General features: G+C 58.7%; 2 protein-coding genes across 2 annotated transcripts; both read right to left on the bottom strand.

Annotated features, from left to right (window-relative positions):
* Positions 1-289: 289 nt before the first annotated feature.
* MRPS23 (mitochondrial ribosomal protein S23) lies at positions 290-2,599 on the bottom strand. Its single transcript, XM_032200853.1, has 5 exons — positions 2,529-2,599; positions 2,284-2,451; positions 2,030-2,107; positions 1,782-1,905; positions 290-660 (listed from the first exon to the last, which is right to left on the bottom strand). Exons 1-5 carry the CDS (start codon positions 2,570-2,572, stop codon positions 505-507), a joined length of 570 nt encoding a protein of 189 aa, XP_032056744.1. The 5' UTR covers positions 2,573-2,599; the 3' UTR covers positions 290-504.
* Positions 2,600-9,001: 6,402 nt separating this feature from the next.
* CUEDC1 (CUE domain containing 1) lies at positions 9,002-15,973 on the bottom strand. The gene is made up of 10 exons (XM_032200860.1): positions 15,512-15,973; positions 14,823-14,950; positions 13,840-13,948; positions 12,436-12,619; positions 11,893-11,976; positions 11,088-11,177; positions 10,315-10,408; positions 10,025-10,083; positions 9,285-9,355; positions 9,002-9,078 (listed from the first exon to the last, which is right to left on the bottom strand). Exons 1-9 carry the CDS (start codon positions 15,800-15,802, stop codon positions 9,288-9,290), a joined length of 1,107 nt encoding a protein of 368 aa, XP_032056751.1. The 5' UTR covers positions 15,803-15,973; the 3' UTR covers positions 9,002-9,078; positions 9,285-9,287.
* Positions 15,974-27,502: the final 11,529 nt, after the last annotated feature.

The following is a 27,502-nucleotide window of genomic DNA, read 5'->3' as shown; positions in this document are numbered from 1 at the left end:
CAGCAAAGAGTTATAACAGCGCATCCTTCACGCTTCTGAGGTGACTGATGGCATTAAGAGTCACTAAGATTTTCAAAGATCCAAATTAGTTAGTATTATTATACTTTATCCTCTCAGGAATTTAAGCAAGCAATGAAACAGAGAGAACATATCAGAACATTTATATAAATAGCATCTCTTCTGAATTAGCTATAAAAAGATGACACTTCAGACAGCTGTCAGAATGCATCAAACAAACAGCATCGGACACTTCAGCAGCAGGACGGTCACAAACTGTACTGTCACTGCAAGAAGTTAAGAAACGTCTTTACTAGTGCGAATGAGGCGCCTGAACAGACAGAATTTCCCATTTTAAAGAAAATATTTAATTTTCCACATCAAAAGGTGAGACAACATTCAAAAATCTCATAACCACAGGCTGTGGGCACACAGGTTCCTGAGCAGGTGAACGCCACCTGCACGTTACGCCCAGCTGCGGGATGTGAGAAGACAATGCTACAGCTGTTAGGACACGGGGCTCTCCTTCTGTGTCTCTGTCAGTTCTGGTTTCTGCTCCTCCACATCTTTCTTCTTTCCCTGCATCTCCTCCAACACGCTTTGAAGTTGCTGATGTAGTACAGAATCCCTGGCCTCAGCATCCTGGTGACTCTGTTGTGTTACCTACAGTTAAAGACAGACACTCACAAAACAAAACCCAAACAAAACAAAGAAATGGCTGCAACAAGTTTCTTCCAAAGCACAGCTGAAGAGAGCAACAGAAAGCAACAGCCAGTGCATATGTCTGAGAAAGCTGACAGCTAAGTTCTACCTCATGCTTAGGTTATTATCAAAGTATATACAGTCTCAAGGTATCACCAGGGCAAGAAATGAAAATGAGATCGCTGACCTCAAGGTAAAATATTAAAGCCAGCTGGCCATTTCATCTTTTCACGCGCTCGTTGGACATCTACTTGTAATAGAACCAATTTCTGCTCCTGGTCAGGCTCTTTTATTGAAAAGAGGCTATGGATGCTCAGCCCACGGGTAATTGGACAATTAGGAGAATAGAGAGCACATTACAGAAGAGAGTAACAGCCGAATTTTGTTTGCAGAGCTGCCATTTTTATAAAAGCTTTTTCTCCATTCTTTTTGAGGGTGTTCAAACTAAACGGACAGCATTCTCAAAAGAACTGCTTATCTTTCAGACTTGAACAAAGTAAAAAGATTGCTAACCATCACAGAGCAGCAGTGTTCTACTCTACCTGACGCGCTGTTCTGGAAGCATCAATTTGCTTTTCTACCCCATTTTACATTAAGAGTTACATGACAATTATCTGAAGTAACAAGGAACTAGACTCCATGTGCCCAGGAGCCATCTCCTCTTTTTTACATCCATGAAAATAGATGCAAGACATGTTAGACAATTCTTCTGGGTAGTTATTTTCTTAGCAAAGACATAAATAAACGAGACCCAACCTAAAAATATAAACAAAAAATGACTGAAATAAGTGTGTGGGCTTTGTTGTTATCGATGTTGGTTTAGTTTATTGAAGCAAACTGCAAGATTTATACATAAATTTCCAGATCAGGATTAAAGAACGAGAGTGATGCTACATTAGAATACTTAATTACTAAGAAGGAATAGAAAAAGTGTGCCAGCTATCTTCAACCCAGAAGAGGTTCTATTTTATTCTCTGGTAACTTATAGAGAGTTTAATTTGGACTAACTCCGTCTTAAGAACCTAAAAATGAAGCCTTTTGAGTCCACTGGCCAATTCGTTTTCTGAATGTTTAATACTTACTTTATCTGTTCCTCTTCTCTGCAAAATTATCCCACTGGCTAAAAGGGCTTTTCCTGTTTCTTCAAACAATTTTTCCTCTTCAATTTTCCCTTCTTCTTTCAGTTCATTGTATTTCTCAACAAACCTAGATTTCAAGATTGTATTTTTACTCTCACAAACAACATTTTGGTTTGCTGACCTAAGAGGAGACAGGGACAAGTTTCAGAAGCATTTTTTTGTTTAATTACATATCAACAAAAAAGATTTACCTTTGGCACGTCGATTTGTAGTTCAGTTGCGATAAATCAAAAGGTCTTGGACCGCTTCCGTACACTCTGTAAAATTTCCTGCTCAAAAAAAAAAAAAAAAACAGTTCAGGTTTTCCAGCAATCAAAGAGAGACACAGTTTGAGGGAAATAAACAGTATCGGGGTCACCTCATTTATTCTACAACAGCCAACCGACAACGGGGACCCCGGGGGCCCCAGGACGGTCCCCGGGGATCCGAACGAGGCCGAACTCACGCTCGCACGGCGTCCTCGGGGTAGAGGATCTCCCTGACGCCGTCCCTCGCGCGGCCGTAGCGCGGCCGGGCCGGGCGGTACCGCGGCTCGCGGCGCGGCGGGCAGGCGGCGTACACCTCGAACCACAGCGGCTGGCGCAGCACCCCCATGCGCATCAGGTCGCGGGTCCTGCGGGGACAGGGGGCTCAAAGGGGGCTGGGGGGAGCCGCGGGGCCGCCCCCAACCCGGCCCGGCCCCCCCCGTACCGGCTGAAGACGCTGCCGACCTTCTGCACGCGGCTCCCCGCCATGGCGGCGCTAGGCCGCCCCTAGCAACGCCGCCCCCTAGCAACGGCCAGCCCGGAAGCGGAAGCGCCCGCCCTCCGCGCCGCTGAACCAATCAGCTCGCAGGGCGCGCTGGGCCCGCGGCTGGGCGCGCAGGCAGAAGGAGTCGATAGCCGAGCGGGTGCCCACCCAGATCGCCCCCCCCCCACCACCATTTAAAGGGGACAGCGACACCTTGACCGAGCCCCCCCCACCGCCCCCGGCACGGGCACGAACACGGGGGGACGGGGCCCTCGGGGTCCTTCTGCTGCCCTTGGTGGCCCCCGATGGGCACGGGGCTGAGACCCAAACCCCCACGGGCCTCTGGAGCCCGGAGGGTCCCCTCCACCCGCCTGGACAGCACCTGCTGGGATCTATCCTGTTTTGGGGCTAAAAGTTCCAAAATAGGTCCCAGATTTATCCTGCTTTTGGGGATAAAAACCCCAAAACAGGTCCCAAATCTATCCTGCTTTTGGGGCTAAAAGTCCAAAACAGGTCCCAGATTTATCCTGCTTTTGGGGATAAAAACCCCAAAACAGGTCCCGGAGCAGCGTTACCGCACCCCTGCATGGGCTGAGCGGGCATCTCAGTGCTCCAGGGGCTGGAGCATGGACCCAGCATGGAGACCGAGGGATGCTGTGTAAAATATGACTTCACACCCCAAAACCACACACACCCCACTCCTGTTTCCCCGGCAGCTGTTTTGGTTCCCCTGCCATGCTCCCACCATCACGGGGTGGCCGTGCCCACCCTGCAGCAGGGCACTGTGCCTCTCTGGGGCCTGCAAGCGATGGCAGACCACGATGGAGCTGAGCAGGAGCCATGGCAGCAGCTGTTGCCCCGTTACAACACCCGCTGAGCGCCTGCAGGGTGCGGGACGTGGCGGTGCTGCCGTCTCCGGTTTCCGAGGGAGCCATTTGGGCTGCTCTGCCCGGCGGCTGCAAGTGACGGGGCAGGACAGCTGCTGGCCCCAAAGCAACAGGGAGCTGCTGTGGCTGCGTTGGGTGCTCCTGCAAGGAGGGAGCACACCAGAAATGCTGCCCTGTGCTGCCCAGACGCGTCCTGGCACACACAGCCCACCATTTATCTCCATACGGGAGGGAGGACGCCCATATGGCCCCGCATCATTTGGGGTCCTGCTGGCTGGGGCTCATCCTCTGCCCCCATGGCTCTCTACACCCTCCCCGTCCGCTGTCCCCCAGCTGAGCACCACGACGTGCCCACGGCAGCCTGGGGACCGGCGGTGGGGGGCCACAAACATCCCCCCGCAGTGGGACACTGAGAGCTGGGGTCTCCCTTCGGTCCCATTTTGTGCTGGGTCTCGCCCAGAGCCAGCACCCAGCAGGATTGCATCAGGGCCTGATCCTGCCCCGCAGCCCCAGCACTGCTGGCTGGGCCCAGGAGGTGGCAGCAGACGGTGCCTGGCTGCCAGCCCCGAGCCCCAGCCTGTGTTTTTCACCCTGATTAATGAAATCCCAACAACACCGAGGTTGTTTGCTCTGTGCAAACAGCCTTCCACCCCGCCAGCGGTTCCGTGAAGCCAGCTTCCAAGAAGCACACGGCAAAGACTGACGTGATGCCTGTTCGCTAGGATGCAGCCCTCGGTCTGGGAATGAGCTGGTGAAAAAAAAAAAAAATAATAATAATAATAAAAGCATTCATTCACTCCTTCCATCTTGCAGTGTTATAAAGGAAGGGGGCAGTGAATTTCCAGCGAGGGCTGACAGAAGCAGGTACCCGCTGCCAGCGTAGGACACCTCTAGCATTCACCACAGGCCAGCCGCAGCTCTCAGTCCCGGGCTTCTCTCTGCTGCCGGGAGAAAGTTTTGAAAGACAAAACTCCTGCCCCTGTGGAGGGGAAGAATTCAAAAGGGAGTTGCTGGGACCGCTCCAGGGCTGCATCTGAGCTGCTCAAAGGACTGGGCAGGCCCCGGTCTTTTCAGCTCTTTCAAAGAGCCCTGGCTCCCCCCTCGGGTTACGACGGCCTCCTTGGCTGCGCCGGGAAGGCCACATCCAGGGTTTCTCCAGCATTTTGATGCTTTTGACATTTAAGGCAAGAATGCCTTGACTTTTTCCAGTGCCTTCTTTCACAGGGAAAGTTTCCAAGCCACACGTGAGGCTGGGGAGCTCCAACCCTGCCAGCAACCAAACGCTGCTCCCTGGCAGCTGGAGCTGGGCTGCAGGGGAGGTGGGGGCACGGAGCGGTGTTCACAGGCCGGACCCTGTGGTTCTCAGCCCTCCCAGCATTGGGGTGTCCCTTGCACACTGGTGGGAGAGCAGGGTTTGTTGCAGGTCTGCAAACACCTCCAGCAGTGCCTGAACGCGTCCTCAGGTTTGCCACGTACCCAAACCCTGCTGCTGCCCCCTAAATCAGCTGTGGGGCCTGATTTGGAGCATCAGAACAAGTGTCACCCTCAAAAAGCCCCATGGGCTCAATGCCCGAAGAGCACAGAGTCAAAGAGACTTCTCTGACTTCTTTCAAAGCATTTCAGAGAACACAAGAGGGAAGCTGAGCCCAGTGGCTGGGCAGACACCGGCCACAGCGGCACGGAAGCGATGCTGGGACCAGCCCCGGGGGTGACCCCTCTTCGTGCCGCCAGTTCAGAGCAATCCCACAGCCCAAGTGCTCCGGGCTTCCACACCTGGTGATCCCGCCAGCTCAGCACAGCACCAAAAAGTGCAGGGCTGGAGATTGATAACACATATTTCAGAAAGAATTCATTATAATGACGTCTTTCCATCCCGCTAGGAGACAAGGCGAAGGAGCCAGACTGCCTGCCTGACAGACGCGGAGGAGTTGCTGCGCGATGGATAATGAAACAGTTTGAAGAAAATGCACACGCCCCATCCCCAAGAGGCTTGTTATTTCGGAATTAAGTGGGTAAGCCACAGCATTTTTCCTTTTCCGCTTTTTCTTGAAAGGCAGGTCCCGGTCCCCGCACACAGAGCTGGCAACGGGCACGCTGTGAGCTCACACACAGCCCTGGGGTCACAGCCCCTGGGGAGCATCGCTGCTCCCTGCCACCCCTGGGGATTTCCCTGGTGCAAAGCCCACCCTCATGGCCTCACCGGGCTCCCCTGGCCGTGGGCTCCCAGTGCTCTTCTCATGCTCTTCCACAACAGGTACCTGAGAGATGCAACGGGACCTGCTCCTGCCCCAGGTGTCCTGCGGGGTGGGAGCAGGATCTGGCCCTGGGTGCAGAAAGGAGCTCACCAGCATAACAGCCTCCCCTGGGCACTTGCTTTCCAGAGGAACCACAGGATGCCACCCAAATGCTGGGAGGCGAGGAGCCGGGGTGGCTTTGGGGCATCTGCAGCCACAAGGGGCATGGCCAGAGCGGCAGCAAGGGGAGGCATTTCCCTCCCCACCCTCATCTCTTTCCTTCCCAAAAGTAACAGCAGCATAAAGCGAAACACATCGGTGTTAAGAGTACAACAGGACTTTATTATATGAATTACTATTAAACATCTTTAAGAAAAAAATCACTTATGGAAATAAAGTCTAAAATAGCAACACGCACACACCACAGATTGGTTTTGTTGGTTTGTTCCTTTTAAAACGTTTTGTAGAGAAGTGATACAAACGTCACTGAGAGTTGTACGGTTTTATGTAAGAAATGCATTTTGGCTTCCAAGCCGGTTTTAGTGGCCTTCCTACTCATTAGACCTGACTTTTTTTTTTTTTTAAAGGAGATAAAAATAATCACTCTCCATCCTCCTTTGAAATGATGCTTTGTGCCTCCAAGATATTTTGAAATGGCTGCAGAGTGACATCATTCAGCGAGGCTTTGCCTAGACTAGGATATTTAAGGGCAAGTTGTTAGACCGTGTTAACGAACACAGCCCCAAGCCCCCACGAAGCGCTGGGCTCAAAACCCACCGCGTGCAGCGGACAGAGGCTGCGCAGTGCCCCTGTGCCTCACCTCTACCCACATTTCCAGCAGGCCTGGCCTGAGACATGGCCTGGAAGTGGCTCGCCCAGGGCACCAGATCGCAGACCAAAGCCTTACGTGGCTCTCGTAAAAGGACAAGGGGCACAACAAACCCTCCTAGGGCCCCACCAGCGCTCGGCCGTGGGCTGTAAGCACCCACCTGGCCACGAGCACCTCGCTGCTGTTCCCCCCCGACCCTCTCACTGCCACCAGAGCAGCCGTGGGGTGATGGCACCGTGGGGACAAGCAGCTTCCTACCCGAGCTTCTGCTCCACCGCCTGTCGGTGCGTCCTGCACTCACGGAGACTTAGCTGAAAGTTAAGCACTCGGTAGCTCAGAGGCGCTGGAACATTTACAAGCTGATCCAATTCCAAGCTTGGTTTTCTTCCAAATATGCAGAGCTGCTTTGGGCTGGGAGGGAGCGGCAGCAGCCTCCTGCTAACCTCAGAGCCAGCAGGCGACGGGGAAGTCGCCCCTCCTTCCTTTCTGCCAGTCCCAGGCTAGGGATAAAAGCCCCGCTCCGCTCCTGAAGGGCCTCCTGTTCCCAGCAAGAAGCCCCAGCTTCACACTGTGCCCCTGCACACAGGGACACACACACCCTGCCAGACACCGGTCCTACCCTGCACAGCACAGGGCAGCACCGTGCCTCTCCAGCACCTCCCCGCATCCCATTGCTGCTGCCACAACGTCACCTTCAAGGCAAGCTCGGGACTGCTGCAGCCCCCGGCTCCTACAGCCAGCACCAAGACTCGAGGGACGCTCCTCTCCCCTTCCTCCCACAGAAAAGGAGCCGCCACCAAAGCCAGGATGGGTCCTGGGGGTGCATCTCCTGCTGCTCCGATCCGAGACCTCGCCAGGCTCCTGCTGCAAGCAGCCGGCCTGCGACCATAGCGCCCAGGCTGTGCAGGGCCCTGGTGCGGCCGGGAGCACGCAGGCTGTGCCCATAGCACGCCGTGTCCCCCAGCACCGTGTCCCCAGCACCGTGCCCCCCGTGCCATGTCCCCCGGCGAGGACGCGGACGGCCTCGGGGCAGCGAGGCGCGGCGGCGCTCAGCAGGTGCAGCGGCTGCGCTGCTTGCAGGGGAAAAAAAAAAATCCTCTTGGCGTCCGCTTCAAAGGCATGCGGGCTCTGGGGAGGATTTGAAAAGGAGCCTGTCGGGAGCCAGAGCCTGCAATGTGGGCTTTTGTTACCAAACCCCGCGGAGAGGCAGGGACAACAGTTGCGTGTGTGTCTGATGGCTGGGGCTGCCGCGTCTGCCGCCTTCACAGCTCAAATCTTGCAACATTTGTGCTGGTTCACAGGAGCCAGAAAGTGAAACAGGCACGTCTACAGCCACCTCCTGAATTGAGCAGTAAACAGATTATGCCGATAAAGGAGAAGAAAATGTGCTGGCGGGAGCAATTTCTGACTTAATGCTCGTCACTCATTACTTACACAGGGAAGGAATTTGTTTACGTAATTATTTTTAGCCTGACAGCATCTCTGAATGCTGCAACGATTCGAGCGCTGCCTCCTGGCCACCCCTGCCCTCCCCTGGTAAAATGAGCCCCCAGGGAAAGGAGCTCTCCTGCTGCCACCCCGAGCCCCAGCCCCACAGCAGCTCCTGCAAACGCTCCGTGCCGAGAACATCTCCGCCAGCCCCAGCTGCAAACACCCAGCTTGGGCTTCCAGCCCAAATCTGCATCTTACCTACAGCAGGGGCGTCCCCAGGCCCGCCAAGGGCCCTGCCTGGCACCCGGGGAGCACCACCAGCACGCCACCCCTGATGGACGTGGCCTGGCTCGGCCGTGAGGGTTAAATCAAGGAGGAACCCAGCCCTTGGTGCCGTGCCGGCACAGGGAGCGCAGCTGGAGCGAGCCGGCCTTGCTGCGGCCGCTTCGGGTCCGGGCTTCAAGGCAGTTTGAGCAATGCCAAAGGCAAAGGTTTAATTCAAAGCGAAACGCCTTGGAAAAGAAGGCCCTTCCTTTTATAAACAATTTATATTATTCGACTATTACCTGATCTGAATCTCTGCTCATTACTCCTAGCAATAGTAGGCAACGATTTTTAGGTTCTCTCTCCCTCGTCTGTTTTCTTTTCCTGCGTGTGCAGAGCAAAGTTACATCCGCTCGCTGCAGAGCTATGTCCAGGACACTGCAGCCCTGCAGATCCCCAGTTTGAACACATCCTCGGTAGCACAACTGATTTTCGCTCTTCTCGCGACGCCGCTTGGATGGAGCAGGACAGAGACGGCTGCTCCTCGGCTCTGAGATCCACCAGCTCCACTGCAGCTCAGGTCAGCTGCCGACTTTTTTTTCCTTTTTTTTTTCCTTTTTTTTTTTTTTTTTTGGCTGATTTGCTAGATAGGAGAAGTTGTTTTCAAACCCCTGGTAAGAAAACTTTGTGCCTCACTTCAATACTTGTACTTCAGAGGAGTACAAAAGCAGAGGGGGAACAGCCAAAAAACTGGGTTGTTTGGTGTTGGGTGTTTGTTTTTTTTTTTTTTTTCCTTTCCTTTTCAGCCATCTTCTTCTTAAGCCTTTTGCATGTTCTGTGCCAGCAATAAAGCCCAGTGCTGGGACCTGCAGGGGAGGGGATAGGGAAGGAAAGAGAACAGCGTGTGCTCAGCCTCAGCCGCACCATGGCCAGCACCAGCCCACAGCAGCGCCCGGGGCTCCCACAGCACCCGTGGGGCTCATCCACACCCAGAGGGGCTCCGGACCCAAATCAAAGCACCTGGGGCTGCTTGCACGCTCACCAAAAGCATTCATCCCCCAGTGCCTCTCACCATTTACTGCCCTTCCTTTGGCGTCTCCTCCTCCTCCTGGAGCTGCTGCCTCCGTGCTTGGAAGTCTTCATCTGAAAGGCACAGGTAGATGGGGGCTGCTGGGGGCTGCGGCCACACCATGTGGGGTGCCAGCCCCAACGCCAGCCCCAAAACCAGCCCTAAATCCAGCCTCAACGCCAGCCCCAATGCCAGGGAGGTGCTGCAGTGAAGAGGCAGCTCGGGTCCTTCCCCGGGGCAGGGATTTCCTCGCTCAGGCAGAAAACACCCCGGGACTGGGACACAGACTCTGCCAGAACACGCCTGGGAAAGGTGGAAGGAGGTCTTGGCCCAGGGAGGCATTTCTGCCACGCAGTCACACCTGGGGCAGCTCCGGGGCGGTCGGGGTTGGCACAACAGTGCCAGGAGGTGCCTCGGTGCAAATCCAGCTGCCGACAGGTTTGGTGAGGCAGTGCCCTGGCCCCAGGCTGTGCACAGCCCGGCCACAACCCCCGGGACTCCCCAGAAGAGGAGAAGCCTGTCCACAACCACCCAGTAAGCGTGTGCTGACCGGAGAGCCGCGTGGTGCTGGGGCTGAGCCTGTTACACGGGTGGCTGTGCCCCCGGCAGGGACCCGACAGGATCCCACTCAGCCTGGTCTTGGTGTGGGGCAGGACAGGGCCAGCACAGCGGGTCCCCAGCCTGCTGGGCTGAGCCCAAAACGTATGGCATGGCACAGCACGGCACGGCACGGCGTTTCTTACCGCACGAGTGTCCTTCCACATCGTCGAGAAGATTTGCCGTGGAAGCTGCTGTCCCCAACCTGCAGCTTCTGCTAAGGAAAACTTGTCAGGGGGCCAGGACGTGGCCGCAGCACCAGCAGTGACCCTTCACAGCCCCCAGCCCCGCCGTGGGAGGCAGCTGGGGAGGCTCCTCGCCAAGCCACAGCCTCGCGGAGTCCCCTGGGACCACGGCTTGCCCAGCCTGCACCCTGCAGCCCCTCAGCGGTTCCCAGCTGCTGGGGACAGATGGCAGCGAGCCCCTTTTAGGATACACCTGGTGCTTCAACAAGTGTTTTCTTTTTGACTTCCTCATCTTCGTCTTCTCGGAGAAGGCTCTGGCAAGTTCAAACAGCTTCTTGCGCGTTGCTGGAAGGAAGCAGCCAGGTGAGAGTCTCACCCCAAACCCTCCCCAAAGCCGCCGTGGGTGGTGGGGAGGAGATGGCCACGGTGCTGACATTGTCAGCCTTTCACTGGGATTTTTGTGGCATTCCCTCCCCGTGACTAACCCAGCCCTCCCCAGGGGGTCTCAGCTAGCTGTGCTCTGAGCCAGGCTGCCCAAAGAACTCGGGCTGCTCTGCGATGGGAGACGCAGACTGAGTGGCTAAGAGGGAAAGCTTGGGAAAGGGAGAGGTACAGCAACCCCCCTGCTTCCTCCTCCGGGATTCCAGCAGAGCTGGGACTGAAGGACTCCCGCGTGGCACCGGGCACAGGATGCCCAAGCCCAGGACTGCAAAACGCAGCCAGAAACTTCACCCCAAAGCTCTGCTGCTAGGGCTGAGCAGTGTCGTAGCGCGACGTGCACCTGCAGCGTGCGGTGTTCTGTGCCTTGCACACCCTCGTGCCAGCCGAGTGAGTCGAGGGGTGCTGGGGACACCCGTGCCAGCCTGCCACGAGGGGTGGCAAGGAGCCCAGGGGCACACGTACCCGCAGACACGTGTGGCAGCACCCGAACACCCACGGATGTGCTGCGTGAGCCAGCTCTGCCCCCCGCCACCCCCTGCACCCCTCAGGGGCTGCCCGCCGCCGGAGCTGGAGCCCGACTCACACTTTCCCATGTGTTTCAATTTGTCTCTGAATAAGGCATCGTCGGACACGGCACTGCCGGCCTCGCTGGTTCCGGGGGGGGCTGCGTCACCTGCAAGGCAAACATCTGCTCACAGGCGGCACGTGGCCAAGAGAGGCTGGAGACAAATCATTTCCCTGACCCAGTTCCAGCGCTCGTGGAGCTCAGCCCTGCCACGAGTGGCGCTGAGCACAGTGAGCAGGGTGAGGGCATCAGCACGCCGGGGGCTGGCTGCAGGTGAGGACCCCCCGCTGACAAAACCCCCGAGACCCTGGGTGCAGAGATCTGGGCTGCAGGGACCTTGACTCGGCCGCGTTTTGCCCGGCCCCGCACGGGGCCGCGGACAGACACCAGTGCTAATTCTGTCCCCGGGCAGCTGCCCTGCTGCCGAGGTTAATCAGGATTACCCAGCACAGTCATTATGCCTCCCAGGCACAATCCTCTGCTCCGATCAAGGCAAGGGCGGGCTCTGTCACCCCTGGGAGCTGCATCCCTGCTCCCAGCGCAGGGACAGAGGCAGGACACGGGAGCAGTGCTGCCTGGGGATGGCAGGGCGAGGCCGGGGAGGGCACCAGCACCCATCTCCATCGCCTGCCCTCCCCTCTCCTGTGCACTCTGGGGGCTTTGTGCAGCAGGGAGGGACCAGTTGGGTTCCTCCCCTTGCTGCCACAGCAGAGGGCATCAGCACGGCACGGTCTGGCACGGCCCGGCACAGCACGGCCCGTCGGGCAGAGCTGGGAGGCACCCAGCTGACGAGAGGTGATGCTCCTGTGCCTCTTGAAATTACCTGATAGTATGGAGGAGAAACCAAAATCGTTGCTGCCAGCAACACTGCTCGACTTGGACTTTTTTGACTCGTATTTCAATCGGTCTGAAAAACAAAAAGCCCCGAGGCCTGCTTGGTCAGAGCCCTGGGCAGCACGCGCAGCTCTGTGCTCATTCCCCTGCCCGCCTGCTGTGCTCACAGCCCAGTGAGGGGCCCCTCACGGCAGCACGAGGACGTGAGGGGAAGAGGGAAGGTGCATGGGGACAGGGGAGGAACAGCCCTGGCTGTCTCCCTGGGATGGGCTTGGAGGGCATCGCCAGGGCTCCTTGCCACAGATCTGCTGGGCAGGAGGAGCAGAGCCTCGTGGCGGGCAGCTCAGCACCAAGAGGAGCACGGGAACAAAACCTGCTGCTCGGTGTTGGCAGGTCGGGCTGCCACCACGGCCCTGACCACATCCTGCACGTCTCTGCCTCGCCAGCAGCCAGGCCACCACAGCAGGACCTCCGTCCTGCAGGGAGGCACGTGGCCAAAACGCAGGTAGAGGCTTCCCGCGGTGCTCCTCACCTCTCTCCAGGGCCAGCAGGAAATCCCGGTTCCTCTGTAGCTCCTTCATGAACTCCTCGTTCTGCAGGAAGAGCGCGATCCTCTCGTCCTCCAGGTACTGCTTCCACCTCCTCTCCTGCTCCAGCGAGCCCTGGCCCCGCGGGCCGAGCCCCCTCGGCACGGGCTGCCGGCAGCCTGGAGAGCCCTGGGCAGGAGGCAAACGGGGCAGAGGTTGGGCACGGCCGTGGGACCTGGCCCCCCATAAAGCTCCCCAGAGCCCCCCGCTTTATGCTGACCCTGGCATTTTGCTCCTAGGGTCTGTTGGCAGCGGGGTCCCTGCCTCCCTCTCCAACAGCCCCACTCGGAGGGGCACCCCCCAGCCAGGGCAAAGGGGGCACTGGGCACCCCCACGGGGTGGAGGAGCCAGGGGATGGCATTCCTGCACGGGAGCACCCCCCCCGTGGTCTGGGAACCAGCACGGCACAGCAAGGAGCCGCTCTGCCCCTGGAGGAGCTCGTTCTCAGAGCCTATTGGCAAATATTTTTAATTTAAATACAGGGAGTTGAGCTCGGACGGCACCTGGTGTCGAGGTGAGGGAGGAAGGTCTCGCAGCCGGCATCGCTGCTTTAATTTCCCCGACGAAACAGCAGAGACTGCAGTTTCCCCCTGGCAAACGCCCCTGTGCTCGCATCCCCTGGCTCCTGGCGCGTTTGCACACGTGGAGGAGCAGAGCCACGCTGCACGGTAGCAATCTCACCCTTGCCTACAATATTTATCTGATTTGTAGCTGCTCTCAGAGCGCCATAAAAAGCGAAAGCACACAATTACCAGGGAAAGAAAAGGGCAGCTGCTCCTCTCCTCCCCTTGAGCCCAAATGAATTGGCATGTTCCTATTCCCAGAAAGGTAATATAGCCTGAGAAGCTCAACTTCCAGGGCAATTATTTATGGAAACGTGGCAGGCTGCCTTTGGAGCCAAAAAGGGAGGGAAGAGACGATGCACGGGGAGGGAAGGGCATCTGCAGCTCTCCCCTGGTCCCTGCCACGCTGGGAGGGCGCTGGCCCTTGCAGAAAGGTGCTGCAAGGCCAAGCTGCGTGGCCCCAAAACAGCCGTGAAGCATACGGGGACTGCCTCCCACGGGAATCCTCTGCTTTGCACAAGGTTTGGTATCTCAGGCCTGCAACACCAGCCCCCGAGCGCACCGAACGCGCTGCTCTGCCCAAGAGCGCTTCTCACCGGGGCAGCAGGTCAAATAATTTAAAATATTGACTGCTCCTTGCACGTGGCATTTCTGGCACCGCCTGCTGAGCTAACTAATGGCGAGAAGAAGCCTCGGAGCCTGGCTGGAAGTTTTCTCCTGCACGCCTCGCTCGGTTCACTGCCCGGGAGTGAGTGGCTCAGCGCCGGGGCGCAGCAGGGCCCTCACCTGGGTGCGGGGAGCCTGCTGGGGCAGGATGCGCAGGAAATCCTCGGGGAGGTTGCCCAGGAGCGGCGGGTTCCAGTTCCTGTAGCGGCCGGGCCCCGGCACGTCCGTCCTGCGGGGAAACACACAGAGAGCACCCTTGGGCCAGGGGGACCCCACGGCGCCGCAGTGGGGGGCACGGCAGCCTCCCACCCAGCTCCACGCTTGTCCTGGGTGCTGGAAAACCTCACGCTGCCTCCCCAGGCCCTCGCATTAGCATGAGCTCAGGAGAGCGAAAAGCTCTCCTAGCGAGTCTGAAATCATGGGGAGTTGTTTTCAGGCCTCGCCCCACCACCTCGCAGGCTGCATTTTCCTTCTCCTGCTGTTTTGCTCAGCATCCTGGCAAACAGCACCGCGGGAGCTGTACCCCTGCAGGGCTCTGCTTATACATTTTGCCTCCCGGACATCAAAACCAGCCTGCACCACCAGCAGGACTGTCTGCAGCGGGGACCTGGCACAGGGAGGCAGCAAGGGCAGTGGCAGGTGCTTTCCTCCAAGCCCACGGTCGTGGCTCAGCAGCCTGATGGAGCAGCAGCAGCAGCAGCAGCGTGGCGGCGCCCTGAGATGCTGCCCTCCCACGGCCATGGCCCTGCTGCCCTTCCCCAGGGCGGCACAGCCAGGAGGGCTCCCCGTGCCAAGAGATAAGAGGTGCGGGGCCCCGGCCGTGCAGCACCTGGCGTTTTGGAGAGGCGTCAAGCGCTCCCCGCCCCCAGGAGCTGATTTTTGCCATTCCACTCGCTCCGGGAGCGGCTCTCCGGGCCCCTCAGCTGTTCACGTCTCGGGGCCTCGCGGATGTTATTTAGCCAGCTGTGAGCTTCATTCATCCCCCTTGGCTTCGGCTCGCCCAGTCCTAACAAACTGATGCCAGACCCCTCCTGTACGGGGGTCTCGTGCCCAGCAGCCCCCCCTGGCATTGCCCCGTGCCGCAGCGAGGGGCTGGAGCTCACCTGGGCGGCGGCGTGGGGGGCACGCGGGGGCAGCGGGTGCCCAGCGCCTGGCTCTCGTAGGCAGGGGGGGAGTACACGGGGGGGGGCTCCTCGTCCGAGCTGTCCGGCTCCAGGGTCCGCTCCAGGATCTGGAGGGGGAGAAGGATGGGGTGAGGGCGAGCGGAGGCACTGCTCCCCCCAGGGACCGGGACCAGCTGAGCAGTGCTGCTGCAGGATGGGGACAAACGTCCCGGCTCTGTCCCCTGGCACCGGGGGTGCTGCTCTCGAGGGACGAGGCGCAGCACTTTGGCAACTGGGGGGGGATCCTCTGACGGCAGCGAAAGGCTTCCTCTTGGTTTGGGGGAAGAAAGGAGGGAGGAAAGCAGTTTGGCTCAAGCCTCAAGCACTGCCTGAGGCAAACCCAGCAGGCTGCGTGCTACAAATCAACCAAATTGGGACTCAAACGTCTGCTGCCTGCGGTGGCTGGATGGTGCCCAGGCACCCTGCACCCCCGGGGCCGGCAGCTCCCAAGGGTGCTGCTGCGGGGGTCCGGCTTCCTTGAGCTGTTGAAGCACAGCTGCAGGGCTGTGATGACAGCACCTCCACTGCCTTTCCCTTGCCCTCACACCCCCGCCCGCTGGGCTGGTACCAATTTTGCAGGTGGCACAAACACGGCAGAAGGGGACCGCACCGCCTGCTCGCGCGGGTACCTCGGGGGGGATGCTGTCCTCCGAGTCCGAGCTGTCGTCGCAGCCGCTGCCGTCCAAGTTCATCTGCAGGAGCTGGTCGATGGTGGCGTCCACGGCGCCGTTGTTGGCCCTCAGAACGCACTCGATAATGTCGTAGTCCATGTTGGGGAACATGGTCTTGAAGTCCTCCATGGCCTGGTTGAACTCCAGCCGGCGGACCTGCCTGGCGGGGCGGCTGTTGTTGAGCTCCTGCGCCGAGGAGCCGCCCCGCGACCCGCCATTGCTGCTGCTGCGTCGGAAGAGGCTCGTCATGGCGCGGGGGCGATGGGCCCGGTCCCAGTCCTGGTCCTGGTCCCAGTCCCGATCCCAGTCCCGGTAAGGCGAGTGCCTGGTGCCTCTCGTCACGGGGCGCTGCCCCGGCCGCCGGCGGGGAGCATGGGTGGGCGGTGGGGGCACCGCTCCCTGCGGCCGCAGCACCGCACGTCAGCCCCCGGCGCGCTGCAGCATCCTCCCACCTGTGGGGCAGAGGGGAGAGAAGTCACAAAAGTCACCTTTTTGAGGTTGTTTTTTTTGCAAAGAGCTGAGAGACCCCGGGGCAGCAGGGAGGAGGGTGGCTTTGAGCTCCGTCCCCGCCAGGAGCGGCAGCTGGATGCGCACAAGGCACATTTTTGGTAACACCTCCATCTAAAGCCCGTCTCAGAAATCCCCCCTTCTAGGGGTTTTTCTTTCCCTTCGGAGGGAGGAGCACGATTTTTAACTTCTTCCTTTTGTGGCTCTGCCTCACTTGCTCAGCCAGCAGCGCGAGCATCATCCATGCCCCGATGCGTGGCCAGGAGGCTGCAGGCAGGGGCTGTGCTCGCCGCCAAGGTGTGAGCAAAGGTACCCAGAGGCACAGCGAGATCTCCTGCTTCAATGGGGGAAATTCAACCAAATTCACCCTATTCAGCTGTGTCCTGGCACATCAGGAGCAGCCAGGAGTTCGGGTTCGCTGTGCCAGGCGCTGCACACACAAATTGCGAGAGCTGCGAGGTAAGGAAAGTGGCACTGCTTCCACTGCAGAGGGCTCCACAGATTTCACATTTCCAGGTTTTATGTTTATTTATAAACACGGTGAAATCTCTCTTTAAAATAAAAAAAATGGAGTCATTTCAGTGCAGGGGGCTGAAGCACAGCAGCACAACAAATCGACCCCTGGGAAAAGCCACCAAATCCAAGATTAACGTTCACTTTAAAACCATAAACAGATTATACAGCCACTGCTTCTCATTTGGAAACGCAGGGCCAAATTCAGTTCTGGATTAACTCCGCTGTTTAAAAAGAATTACCCCAGGAACACTTTGGATCCATAATATCATTTTCAGGAGCTTTTTCCCAAGTGGCAGGCGGAGAGTTCACAACAACTGTCCCTAAAACTGTATTTAATCGAGAAGAACACACCAGGCACATTTCTCAGTGAAAGGCTGCATAATCAGGTTCAACACCATTAAGCAGAGCAGCCACCTCTGAAGGTCACCCGAGCTCTCCCGTGCCCTCACCAAGGCCACCCTACGCACAGGAGCCAGGACTGGTGGAGAGGGAGCAGAAAGGCTCACGAGGAGGCACTTCTGAGCGTGGAAAGCCACCGTCTGCTCTGCACTCACTAAAAAAATGCATCTGAAGGGATCGCTCGGCCACGAGCCAGCTCCATCCCAGCCCTCTCGCCCGGCAGGGTTTGCTGCAGCTTGTGCAGCGTGAGCGGGGCGCGACGCCACAAGCGCCCTGCCCGGCTCTGTTCAGCGACGGCAAACAAATCCGCTGGAGTCGGTTAATAAAACATTGCTTCTTGGTTCCTCCTCTGCTGCCATGATTCATTCACAGCGAAAAGCCAGCTTTGTTCACACCTCTGGGATTACGCTTTAATCGCAATATTGCATTTCTGGTTCAGTTGCACGCTAAACCGAGCTCTAACACGTTCCCGGGGGACCCACGCTCCTTCAGGGTTCGGCCACTCAGCGAGGGCAGGTTCAGAGCCCACACGTCTAGGGGAGAACAGGTCCTAAAGGACACGCTGCAAACACACACAGGATCCAAACACAAAGACCTGAGGGTGAAGAGACCTGCGGAGAACTCACTAGTGTGGCTTTGCTGATCTAACATATCAAAAACATCACATCGTAAAATCGGTCTCCAAAATCAGGAAGTGTGCCTAGAAATCCCCCAGTCTATTTTAAAACCCTAAGATCTACAGAGCAACAACAAGTGCCTGTGGTCAGGGGTATTCGTCTCCCACCGTTTGACTTCTGAGTGGGTATTTAAGGTCTTCCCTTAACCACAAGGGCTGAGCAGCCCCGTTCAGAGGGAGCCAAAGGCCACGGCCACCAACACGCAGCCGAGTGTGGAAATCCCTCTGCCCTGTCGGGGAAAGGCCGGGCTCTCCCCGCTGCAGACGCCTCTTTTCCGTGGAAGGTGTTAGTCAACGAGGCACCAGGGTCTGGGACGACTCATTTAAATTGCAGCCCATGCCAGATAGCGTGACTGGGAGCAGCAGCCTGCTGAATAATTGAAAGCTTCTGGTCCTAAGATGAAAAAAAAAAAAAATCAGGGACGGGGACAAGACATTTGTATGCCAAAAGGGCTCTGCTGCACATCTGGCTTTAAACAACAACGAGGGATTGTGCCACAAGGACGCTCCCAAGCCCGTGAAACCTGAGTCACGGCGGCGCGGCTTGCAGGGACGCTGCCCGGCCGGTGCTGGTGCTCACACAGGCAAATTGGGCAAAAGCAAGGCACAGGCAGTGCCCCCGGCATGCAGAAGGGCAAGGCTGCAAATGCAGGTCTTAAAAAAAACATTTTTAATGTCCTGATGACATCCCAGAGAAATGCAAACCCCCTCACAGCAGCAGGCGTTCAAATCCGGAGAAAGGCGAGCGGGATCCCCGTGCCCGTGCCACAGGGAACGGTCTGGGCACTGCTGGCCGGTGGCTCCGTGATGTCAGCGAGGGGCTGGGAGGGTGCCAGGAAAAGCAAAATCCTGCAGATGGCCCAAAAAGGAAGGAAGGAAGCTGGAGGCCAAGCACAGCCCCAGGCGAGGGCAGCGCCACGCTCGGGGCACAGCCGGGCGCAGGGAGCCCCACGGCACCCCCAGCTCACACAGCCCAAATCCGCACTCGGCAGAGACAGAGCCAAGAGCAAGACCTCAGCAGCCACAGAGAAACCCTTCGTGGAGCTGGCTGGGGAGCTGATGAGCCTGGAAAGCTCATTTCGCAGAGCCCAGGGCACGCGACACCCCGCAGCACGGACGCGGAGCAGGACGGGACGTGGAGGAGACTGTGCTGAGGGTGCTCCCGGGACCAGCAGAGGAGCAGCTGGATAATCCTCGGGGCTGGTGAGCCCAGCGATTTCATGCTGGGAACAACAGTTGCTCAGCTCTGCGAGGAAAGCAGCCCCGGCAGCTGTAAAAGCAGCGGGACCGATTGCTCACAGCCCTCACAACTCAGGGCAAAGCCTTGGCACCAGCGCGAAGGAGAATATTCTCTGAATATTGTCTGCTGCAGCTCAGACAACAGATGGGGTTGCTTAAACGCGGCTGGATGAGACCAGCCCGTCTTCCCCTGCTCCAGGCTCCGGAGGGAAAGCTCTCGGAGGAAGACTCACGCCGGACACGTTACATCAAGAAGTGCTTCAGCCAGGGCAGGTTTTCGGAGCTCTGCCTTCAGCCGGGCCCCTTCGGAGGGACCTTGCTGAAAAGGAGCAAGAAGCGCAGGGACACGGCCGCTCGGCGGCTGCAGGTGCCTGGCCAGCGGTGGCTGTAATAGGATTAAAAGCGGGATGAAAAGTAAACGGTGGGGAACAGAAATTACGGTAGTGTCTAGCAGCAGATTGAAATTCAGAGCACACACTGAGGACGTGCAGGATGTGGCTGCGTTCAGCCTGCCCCAAGTCTCCTCCGTCACCTCTCCGCCGGCCCCGGCAGCGCACACACCTCAGCCGGGGGAGCTGCCCGTGCCCAGATCCTTTCACACACCACAAGCAGGCACACGGGGCTCCCTTTAACGCTTGTCCCACCACGAATTAAAGCGTCTGGGTTTAAGCCCTTTTCAAAAAGGTATAAAGCAATCAGGGAAAGAAGAAAAAAAAAAAAAAGGAGGGAAAAAAAAATAGCCCTGTGTGAAAACCCATGCAGCACGTACCTCTGCAAACCCAAATCCCAGCGGCTCTGAGAGCCACGCTCAGCCAGGCCACAGCAGCACAAGGAGGGGGTCGGGGTAACCGAGCCCCCGTCGGGACCTGCACCCATGGGTGCCTGTCCCCCTGCTCGGTGCTCACGGCTGCAGCCGGCAGAGGCCAGCAGCACCGTGCGCCCCCGGCCACCCGATTCAGGGAAATCCTCTTCTCCTGCGGGATCGCAGCGCCGGGAACCGCGCTGTGCCACCCTCCCCGACAGATTTACGAGGGGCCTTTGTGTGCGCACCAGATGTCAGCCCCGCAGCACCCGGCCCGCCTGCAAAGCAGCCCCGAGAGGCCGAAACGCGGCGGCTGCTCTCGGCCCAAGGGGAAGCAGGGTGAGGGCTCCCGGGGGGTCCCGGCCCTCCCCCGGGACCCTGGGTGGCAGCGGGGTGTGGGGACCCCCTGGTCGATGTGAGCAAGGGACGGAGAGCCCTGGGTTGTGCAGGACAGAGCCCTCCCGGAGCACCTGGTGTTTCCCTGTGACTAATCCCCGGGTCTCACACACATTTGCCAGGCCACAATCACAGTCCTTCCCCCTCGCCTCCCCCCTCCCAAACTAAGCCTATATTAATGAGATGGCACTAGATCTTAATCAAAAAGTTGCCCGCCTTGCGAGGCTGCCTTCCAATGGCTTCATTGAAGGTAATTTGAGCTTGGTAGGACGGCATTCCTAAAATAGTTGAGGGAATTCAGACACGAAACAAGGTTTCCAGGAAGGGATTAAAAAAAAATGGGTCAAGCAAGTGTGAGCGATTAAAGTAACCCAGCATCCTTTGTATGATTTAAATGCGGCTCTGCTCGGCTCTATCCCGTGTCGACGTGCAGGAAAGGGGATGCAAGAGGCTGACGAAAGCAGCGACGGCACCCGGGGGACGGCACCCGCCCGACGTGCAACCAGCCCAGGGCAGGAAGGAGGGAGAGGTAGTGAGGACGGGGTGAGGCAGGGTGCTGGGGGCTCTCCCAAAATCCTGGCCCCTCTGTGAAGCTGCTGCAGACCCAGCACTGCCCCATGGCCCTGCAGGGCAGACGCTGTAGTAGGAAAAGCAACCAAGCAAATTCGGGGTGGAGACACAGCCCTGTGGGCCCCGCCTGCTGGTGCTGGTGCTGAGCCCAAACCCAGGGACCCTTTCCTGAGTCAAACGCCCTCTCCGTGCCTCAGTTTCCCCATCCACATGCAGCATAACAACATCCCCAAAGGGCTCCGGTGCTGCTCACGGCCATGCCGTCGGTGCAGGCCTCACGGGAGGAAACCCACGGGGGCCCTGCCAGCGCCGAGCCCTGGGCACCCCAATCCCATCCCACAAAGCCCTGGCTCCATATGTCGCACGGCCCCGTCCTGAGCCGCTTATCCCCTCTCCTCCCTTTGTGCTCCCGGCTCAGCGCCAGCCCTCGCCGGCCGCGCGCACAAAAGCAGCGGGAAGCTGCCGGGAGGAAAAGGAAACCTCTCGCAGAGACAAAGGTGCTCGGCTCCGCTGGGGCCAGCACCAGGAGGTCAGGGCCGGCGGAGGAGCCACCTCTGGGCTTTTTGGGGATTGGGTTTGGGCGGCCGGCACCTAACTGCAGGGTGGGGGAGAGCTAATCCGTGCTGGGGGCAGGGCCGGGCACGCATGGCGCCTCGCTGGGCTCGGTCACAAATGCTAATTTGCCATTTTCGGCCAAGGGTCAAAGAAATTGAAGGACGGAGGGGGAAAAAGGAGAAAGGGCCTGAGCAGCGCCAGCCCCGTCCCTTGGCAGTGCAGGACGTGCCCCACCTGTTCCTGGTGCAGCAGGAGCACACTGGGGATGGACTGGGATGGACTGGGAGGAGACCGGGCTTCCCCTGCCCCAGCCTGGGCACCGGGGTAAGCTTCCAAAGGTTGGGCAGCAATCCCTGAAGCAGCTTCATGCGGGGGCACAGAAGGAAGAAAACCAAGGGTTAGAGGCAGGGGCAGTGCGGGCTGAGGGCCTCACACACGGGGCTGAGCTGCAGAGGGTGCATGGGCTCCGACCGGGCACCGGCACCCCAGCACCGAGGTGCCACGGGGCCACCAGCACCCGCTGCTGCTCTCTGGCCTCCAGGATTTAAGGGCCATCGCTCAACATGTGAAGGAAAAAAAAAAAAAAAAAAAAAAAGCAGCATTGATTCGCCCAGGGCTACGTGGAGGAGAAGGACCCGCAAGTTTCTATGGAAACAAAACGAGGAGAGTAAAACTCTCACTCACGGGCACGGTAAATTATTTACCAGGACAGGCCCCTGCCCATTAGGATCTGGTAAAAAGATTTAAAAGTGGTCATTACGCAGGCTGCTCGCAACCACTACATTCAGGCCGCTGAAACCACAGGCGAGGAAGAGGAAAGACTTGGGGTTTCCACGCCACGCAGGCGGTGAAACCCACAGGGCCAGCACGGGCTCGCTCCGGGGCACAGCTGGGGACCCGTGTGAGGGTCCTGTGTCCCTGTGTCCCCCTCTGCAGCTCGAGGAATGCCTCCAAGGAGCCCCCAGGTGCCCAGACCTGCAGGCAGCCCCAAACCCTGGTGCCCAGAAAGCGAGCTGCTTCCAAGCAGAGAGATTTTGATGAGCAGAGAATTAACGAAGGAAGAACCGGGCACGAAGCGAGAGAACCGTAGGCACGTGAGGGCATCGCCTTGCCCTGGTTTTGCTTTTTTATGGTAACTTCTTTCACCTGTCCCACTCCTCGCTGCAAGGCACGGCGATGCCCGGCACGAGGCCACCCAAAAGGCTCCCGTCCGACACCGCCCGCGGGAGCCGCGCACCCTGTGAGGCCGCCCAGCCCTCGGCACTGCCAGCTCAGCACCGCTGCGAGCCGGCACCGGCAGGGAGAAAGGGAGTAATTAAGTTGCAAATGGAGGAGTTGCCTTTTTTATGAGTCAATAAGCCATATGGCTGATGGAAGGCACCGAGCTGACGATTCGGGCACTGCCGTCCCCTGGTTGTCCCGGGACACGGCACCGCATTGTGATCGCGCTGCTCTTTTGTCCTCCCTCGCGCCGGGTGACATTGCTCAGCAGAGGAGAACCTGCTTGAAACACTACACCTCGCCAGGGACGGGCATTTAATTAACGCCGATCCATCAGGCCTCTCCCGCAGAAGCGCCAGGAAGGTTTCAGGACGCCGCAGGGATCGCGGCTCCATCCTCCGGCACACGGCGGGGAGATGAAAGCCCCTGAAAGCCTCCCGTGCTCGCTCTGTTCCCTCTGCTCCACCACAGCACATCGGGATTTGATACTGAAATGCTGTGGGGTGCTAACCCGGACTGCCAGCTCCCACATCCGCACAGTACCCCGCTCCCAGGGCGAGGGGACCCCGCTCGCAGCCCCCACGCACGGGCTGTGCGCTCCGGCAGCGCGGCCACCGAACTAGGGCACGCTCTTCCTCAAAGCCCCAGCCTCACTTCTCCTGCGTTATTTTTAAGTTTGGGTAATTAACTCACACCCAGCTCCATCGCTGTGCTGTCCCAGTTGCTTTGGGCCGGCCCGACAGCTGCAGTTACCAGCCAGGGAGGTTAAAAGCAAGAAGGATTTCAGGAGCAGTGGGCTGGGACGAGCCACCAGGCTCCATGGGCAGGAGGATTAGCGCTGCAGCTGTGCTGTCCGTCTGCCTGCCCACAGCGCAGAGGGGCCACGAGCCCTCGTGCCACCCCAGAGCACCACATCCCCTCTCCAGCACAACTCTGAGCCCTTCCCGAGTGCCAGGACCCAGGAGTTGTCCCCAGGGAATGTCCCCTGCCCTGTGCTGTGCTACGGCCCCGGCACGCAGCTGCCCCATCTCCACCTCCCGTCACCACCACCCCACGCAGCCCCTGCAGCTCCAGGGCCCCCAAAAGGCACAAGGGGGAGCAGGGCAGGCCCCCAGGCAGCAGAGGCAGGGTCAGCATCCCCCCAGCACACGGTACCTTGCAGCGCTCCCGCCGGTCTCCCAGTCTCCAAAGGCTGCCCTCGTGCCAGTGCTCCACGGCTGCCTGGGAACGGGGAGGTAGAGAAAGAAAGAAAGAAAAAACCACGCTGTTATAATTGACTCCGTAACTGAGTCAAACACTAAAATCAGCTTGGACTTGCCAGGAAGTTAAACAGCAGTTGTGCCGTGCCCCATTTTCTGGAGACAAGCCACCTGCTCTCCCTGTTACGGCTCGGCCCTGCTCCGCTGAGGCCTCAGCCAGGCCCCGGGGACGCGAGCGAGGGCAGGGACCGAGGAGCTGCCAGGCAGAAGGGAGAAACACCACCCCTGGGAGCCAGGGCTCGTTTCCCAGCAATTACAGCGGACTGGGGCTAGGAGAAAGCACAAGGCTGCACGCAGGTGGCCATGTCCCCACGGGACGGCACGGCTAACGGGGGCACCAGGTCAGACACATCCTGTGCGCCACTCCAGCCGTGGACAGGGAAGGACCTGCCACAAACAGGGGGAGGACAGCGGGCACGCTGGTGCCTTGCGTGGGAAGGCAATCAGGAGACTGTAGAGCGCGGTGTGGCCCCGGGTGAACTCTTTCAGGGCAAGGGAAGCCGCTCAGCGCGCGCAGAACGCCTTCAAACTCCAACAAAATGCACCCGCTCTGCAGCTGGACAGGATGGTGGTGCTGCGCACAGCGTAACGCACGCTGGGTTTCCACCAGCACCACCAAGAGCCAGCTCCTGGGGTCGGTCCCGAGTCCACCAAACCCCTGGGGGCACTGACCCGAGCCTGGCAGGGCCGTGGAGAAGCTCCTGTCCGGGGTGGAAGCACCCTGGCGCCCTACCCGTGGTGGGAGGTGGTGGCACGGTGCTGGGGATCCACGAGGGGCTCTGCCTGCCGGCCGCGGCGCTGGCTTGGATTTTAAGACACTTGTTTGTTTGTTTGTCGCTGGGCAACCGAGAGGGGATGGAAAAAAATATCAATATCCTATTGTCACCTATGAGTCACTGCTCGGCACGGGCCGAAACGCCCCGTCCTTCCCGCAGGATGCTGCTGAGGCCCTGGGGAAACGGGAGGAGAGCCCAAGGTGCCCCGCAGCCACCGGCACTGCCCCTGGGGCTGCCTGCCCTGTCCCCATCCCGCTGCCCACGGCCAGGGTCAGTGGTGGCACAGGGACACCAGTGGCACAGGGACACGGGTGGCACAAGGATAGCTTTCCACGTCCCTGAAGGCGGCAAAGGAATTTGCATTTGTATTTGCATTTCCTAATTGCGCCTCCGGGTTTCCCGGGACATCGGCCGGGCTCGGTTTCCATGGCAGGTTTTGTGCGGGCCGGGAGAACCGAGGCAGGCACAAAGGGGCCACAAAGGACCTGCCACTCACCGCCATCAAAGGCGGCCGCGGGGCCCTGGGTCCCTGGGGATCCACCCCCGGCACCGCCAGGGCCACGCCACGGAGCCCCACGTCCAATGCCCACGGGATGCGGGAGGTCTGAGCGCTGCCGGGGCAGCAGCGGGGATGTGCTGCCCACGGGGCTGCTCCGGATTTTTACTTTATTTTTTGAAATCCGATGGTTTGCAAAGCCAGGCAACTCCAATTTTTCCCAAGCAAAGGTTTTGCAGAGCCTCCCGGCACTCCCTCACCCGTTCCAAAAAATGGGAAGTTAACCAAAAGTCTCGTTTTAACATTTTCCAGTCGAAAAGTCAGCGCGTCTCAGTGGTTAATACATGCGTCAGGGACAGCTAACCAGCACGGATTTTTCAAAAGAGGTTTTGGGAAAAAAAAAGAAAAAAAAAGTTGAAATTTAAACAAAGTGTCTCAACTGACCAGATCCCAAGTTTCTAGAGTTACACCACACGAAACGAATAGCTGAATAAATGAATGGCTGCTTGACCTTCTGTCCTGACTCCGTGTGGAACCCAGCCCGGTGGCAGCCGCTCCGTGCCAGCAGCCTCTCCCGGCCCCGCCGCACACGCAGCCGGCAAAGCGCCCGAGCGGAGCCGCAGGTGGAGGTTTAGCAGCGAGGGGAATTTGCTCCGGAAAAGCAGCACCCCAGTTTCACAGTCCCACAGGTCCACACGGCACAGATCAGCCTGGCAGCCCCTGGAGGGATGGGGCAGAGACGTCCCCTGCCCTGCTCATGGCCACGTTTTGGCAGGGACGTACGGTGCCCCGTAAAGCCATACGGGCCCTTTCTTCTGCAGGGCCTGCTTCACATCGTGGGCACAGCAGAGGCTTCAGCAGAAAATCCAGGGGCAAGGACGGGTTCGAAGCAGAGTTGGAGGATGCCTTTTTTCTTTCCAGTTCCCAACAGCAATCACCAATTGATCCTTCTGTTCCTGGGAGGTTTTACTCCGTACCATGGGCGCTGACAAGAAATAAATGCTGCGTCCCTGCAGCAGACAGACCTGGTTCAAATCAAACCCGCAGATATCCGAGCTGGCAGAAGGAAAGAGGCTGGGCTTGGAGCTCCAAGTAGCGGGCAAGCCAGGACAAACAGCCACCAAAAGCCACCTGAACCATAACGCTGCTGCCCATGGCACGGTGCTCGCAAGTAACTGGGGATTTAGGATGCTCTTGGGCAGACCCCTGCACTACAAGGAGCTGGCAAGGGCTGACTGCAGAGGTGCTGAACCCTGCAATGAGGTGCTGAACCTGATGGAGGAGCCGAATCGCCACACCTGGAGGCAGCGGTGCAAGAACCAGACCCAGATATCACCCACTCTTCTCATTTCCCATTATTCTCAGCTGGCTGGCCAGCTAGCTGGGTCGTTGGGGTTTTCTTTTTCTTCCTAGTTTCCCTGTTGCATTCAGGGGCTTCCACGCCAGCACGTCTCCCAGCCTCTGCACTGGCTCCATGAACCAGGAGCACAGCCCAGCAGAACCCGGTCCCCAAACCGCTTGCTGCAAGCCCACCAAGCAGAGGCTCGGCTGCAGCCAACATCTCCCCGCACCCTGCCTGCGGTGCCACCCGTCACCACCTCTCACAGCTGCAAGCAGATTCATCTTGTTACTTCAAGCACTCCAACTTTACAGTATAAAGTTATTCCTATCAGCTCACGCTGCCCAGGAGCCTCCCCACTCTGACCAGGGGCACCCCGCGATGCCAGCCCGAGGGTTACAGCAGCAGCACCCATCCCGCGGGTCCTGCCCTCAGATTTTATCCTCACGGCGACAGCAACCGAGCGTGAGTTACCTCTCAGCTCTGCTCCTGACCTTTCCCGTCCGAATGTGACTGCCCGGAGCACGCAGCACCCCGATATCTTTGCCCCCGCAGCGCACATTTGTGCAGGCAGATAAGCTCTGAGGGCTCGCTATCGTGCTGGGAAATGCCACGAGCTCCCCGCACGCTCCTGCCAGCCCCACGGCGGCTGCAGCCCGTGGCACCCACGTACACAGCACCCATGTGTGCAGCTCCTTCAGCCACCGCGAAGGGAAATCCTGCCCAGCGATGCCGCAGATCCAGCTGGGGGAAAAGCCGGGTGTTGGTGCCTGGGTCAGGTGCCGTTCTGTGGGCTTGTGTTTCAAATTTGGAAGCTCTTCGCTAATGAAATGCTGAGAAAAAAAAACAACGAAGATCTTCTGGGAAGCTATCTGCCGGGAGAAGGGGTGGACGCCTTCCACCTGTCTCTGGAGCAAATGGTTTTTGCAGTCGGAGGTGCTGGGCCCAGAGGATGGCGCGTGAGGCTCCGCCGGCACCAGGCACATCCTTGCTGTGGCTGGACATCACGGCAGCAGGGGCCACAACGGGCACAAAGCAGCAGTGACAGCACCGTGAGCCGACCACAGGCTGCGTCTCCTTCACCATGATGACCACCAAAACCTCTTCAGTCCCCCTGCCACCAGCAGGGGCCAGATCCCCCTTTCTCAGAGGCACGCAGCTCCTGCAGGTTCCCATTGCCCCATTGCCAGGGCTTCCA

The sequence above is a fragment of the Aythya fuligula genome, chromosome 20 (assembly GCF_009819795.1).
Source record: "Aythya fuligula isolate bAytFul2 chromosome 20, bAytFul2.pri, whole genome shotgun sequence".
NCBI lineage: Eukaryota > Metazoa > Chordata > Aves > Anseriformes > Anatidae > Aythya > Aythya fuligula.
The sequence above is the reverse complement of the archived record's forward strand: the minus strand, read 5'-3'. Positions and strand labels throughout refer to the sequence as shown.

Excerpts from the sequence above, each read along its gene's own strand:
- MRPS23 (XM_032200853.1), bottom strand. The coding sequence starts at position 2,572 with ATGGCGGGGAGCCGCGTGCAGAAGGTCGGCAGCGTCTTCAGCCG. Across the intron at positions 1,906-2,029 it reads TACAAATCGACGTGCCAAAG|GTTTGTTGAGAAATACAATG; the intron begins GTAAATCTTTTT and ends CTTGAAATCTAG. Across the intron at positions 661-1,781 it reads AGAGAAGAGGAACAGATAAA|GTAACACAACAGAGTCACCA; the intron begins GTAAGTATTAAA and ends CTTTAACTGTAG.
- CUEDC1 (XM_032200860.1), bottom strand. The coding sequence starts at position 15,802 with ATGACGAGCCTCTTCCGACGCAGCAGCAGCAATGGCGGGTCGCGGGGC. Across the intron at positions 10,409-11,087 it reads ATTGAAACACATGGGAAAGT|CAACGCGCAAGAAGCTGTTT; the intron begins GTGAGTCGGGCT and ends GCTTCCTTCCAG. Across the intron at positions 10,084-10,314 it reads CACTTGTTGAAGCACCAGGT|GTTGGGGACAGCAGCTTCCA; the intron begins GTATCCTAAAAG and ends CAGAAGCTGCAG.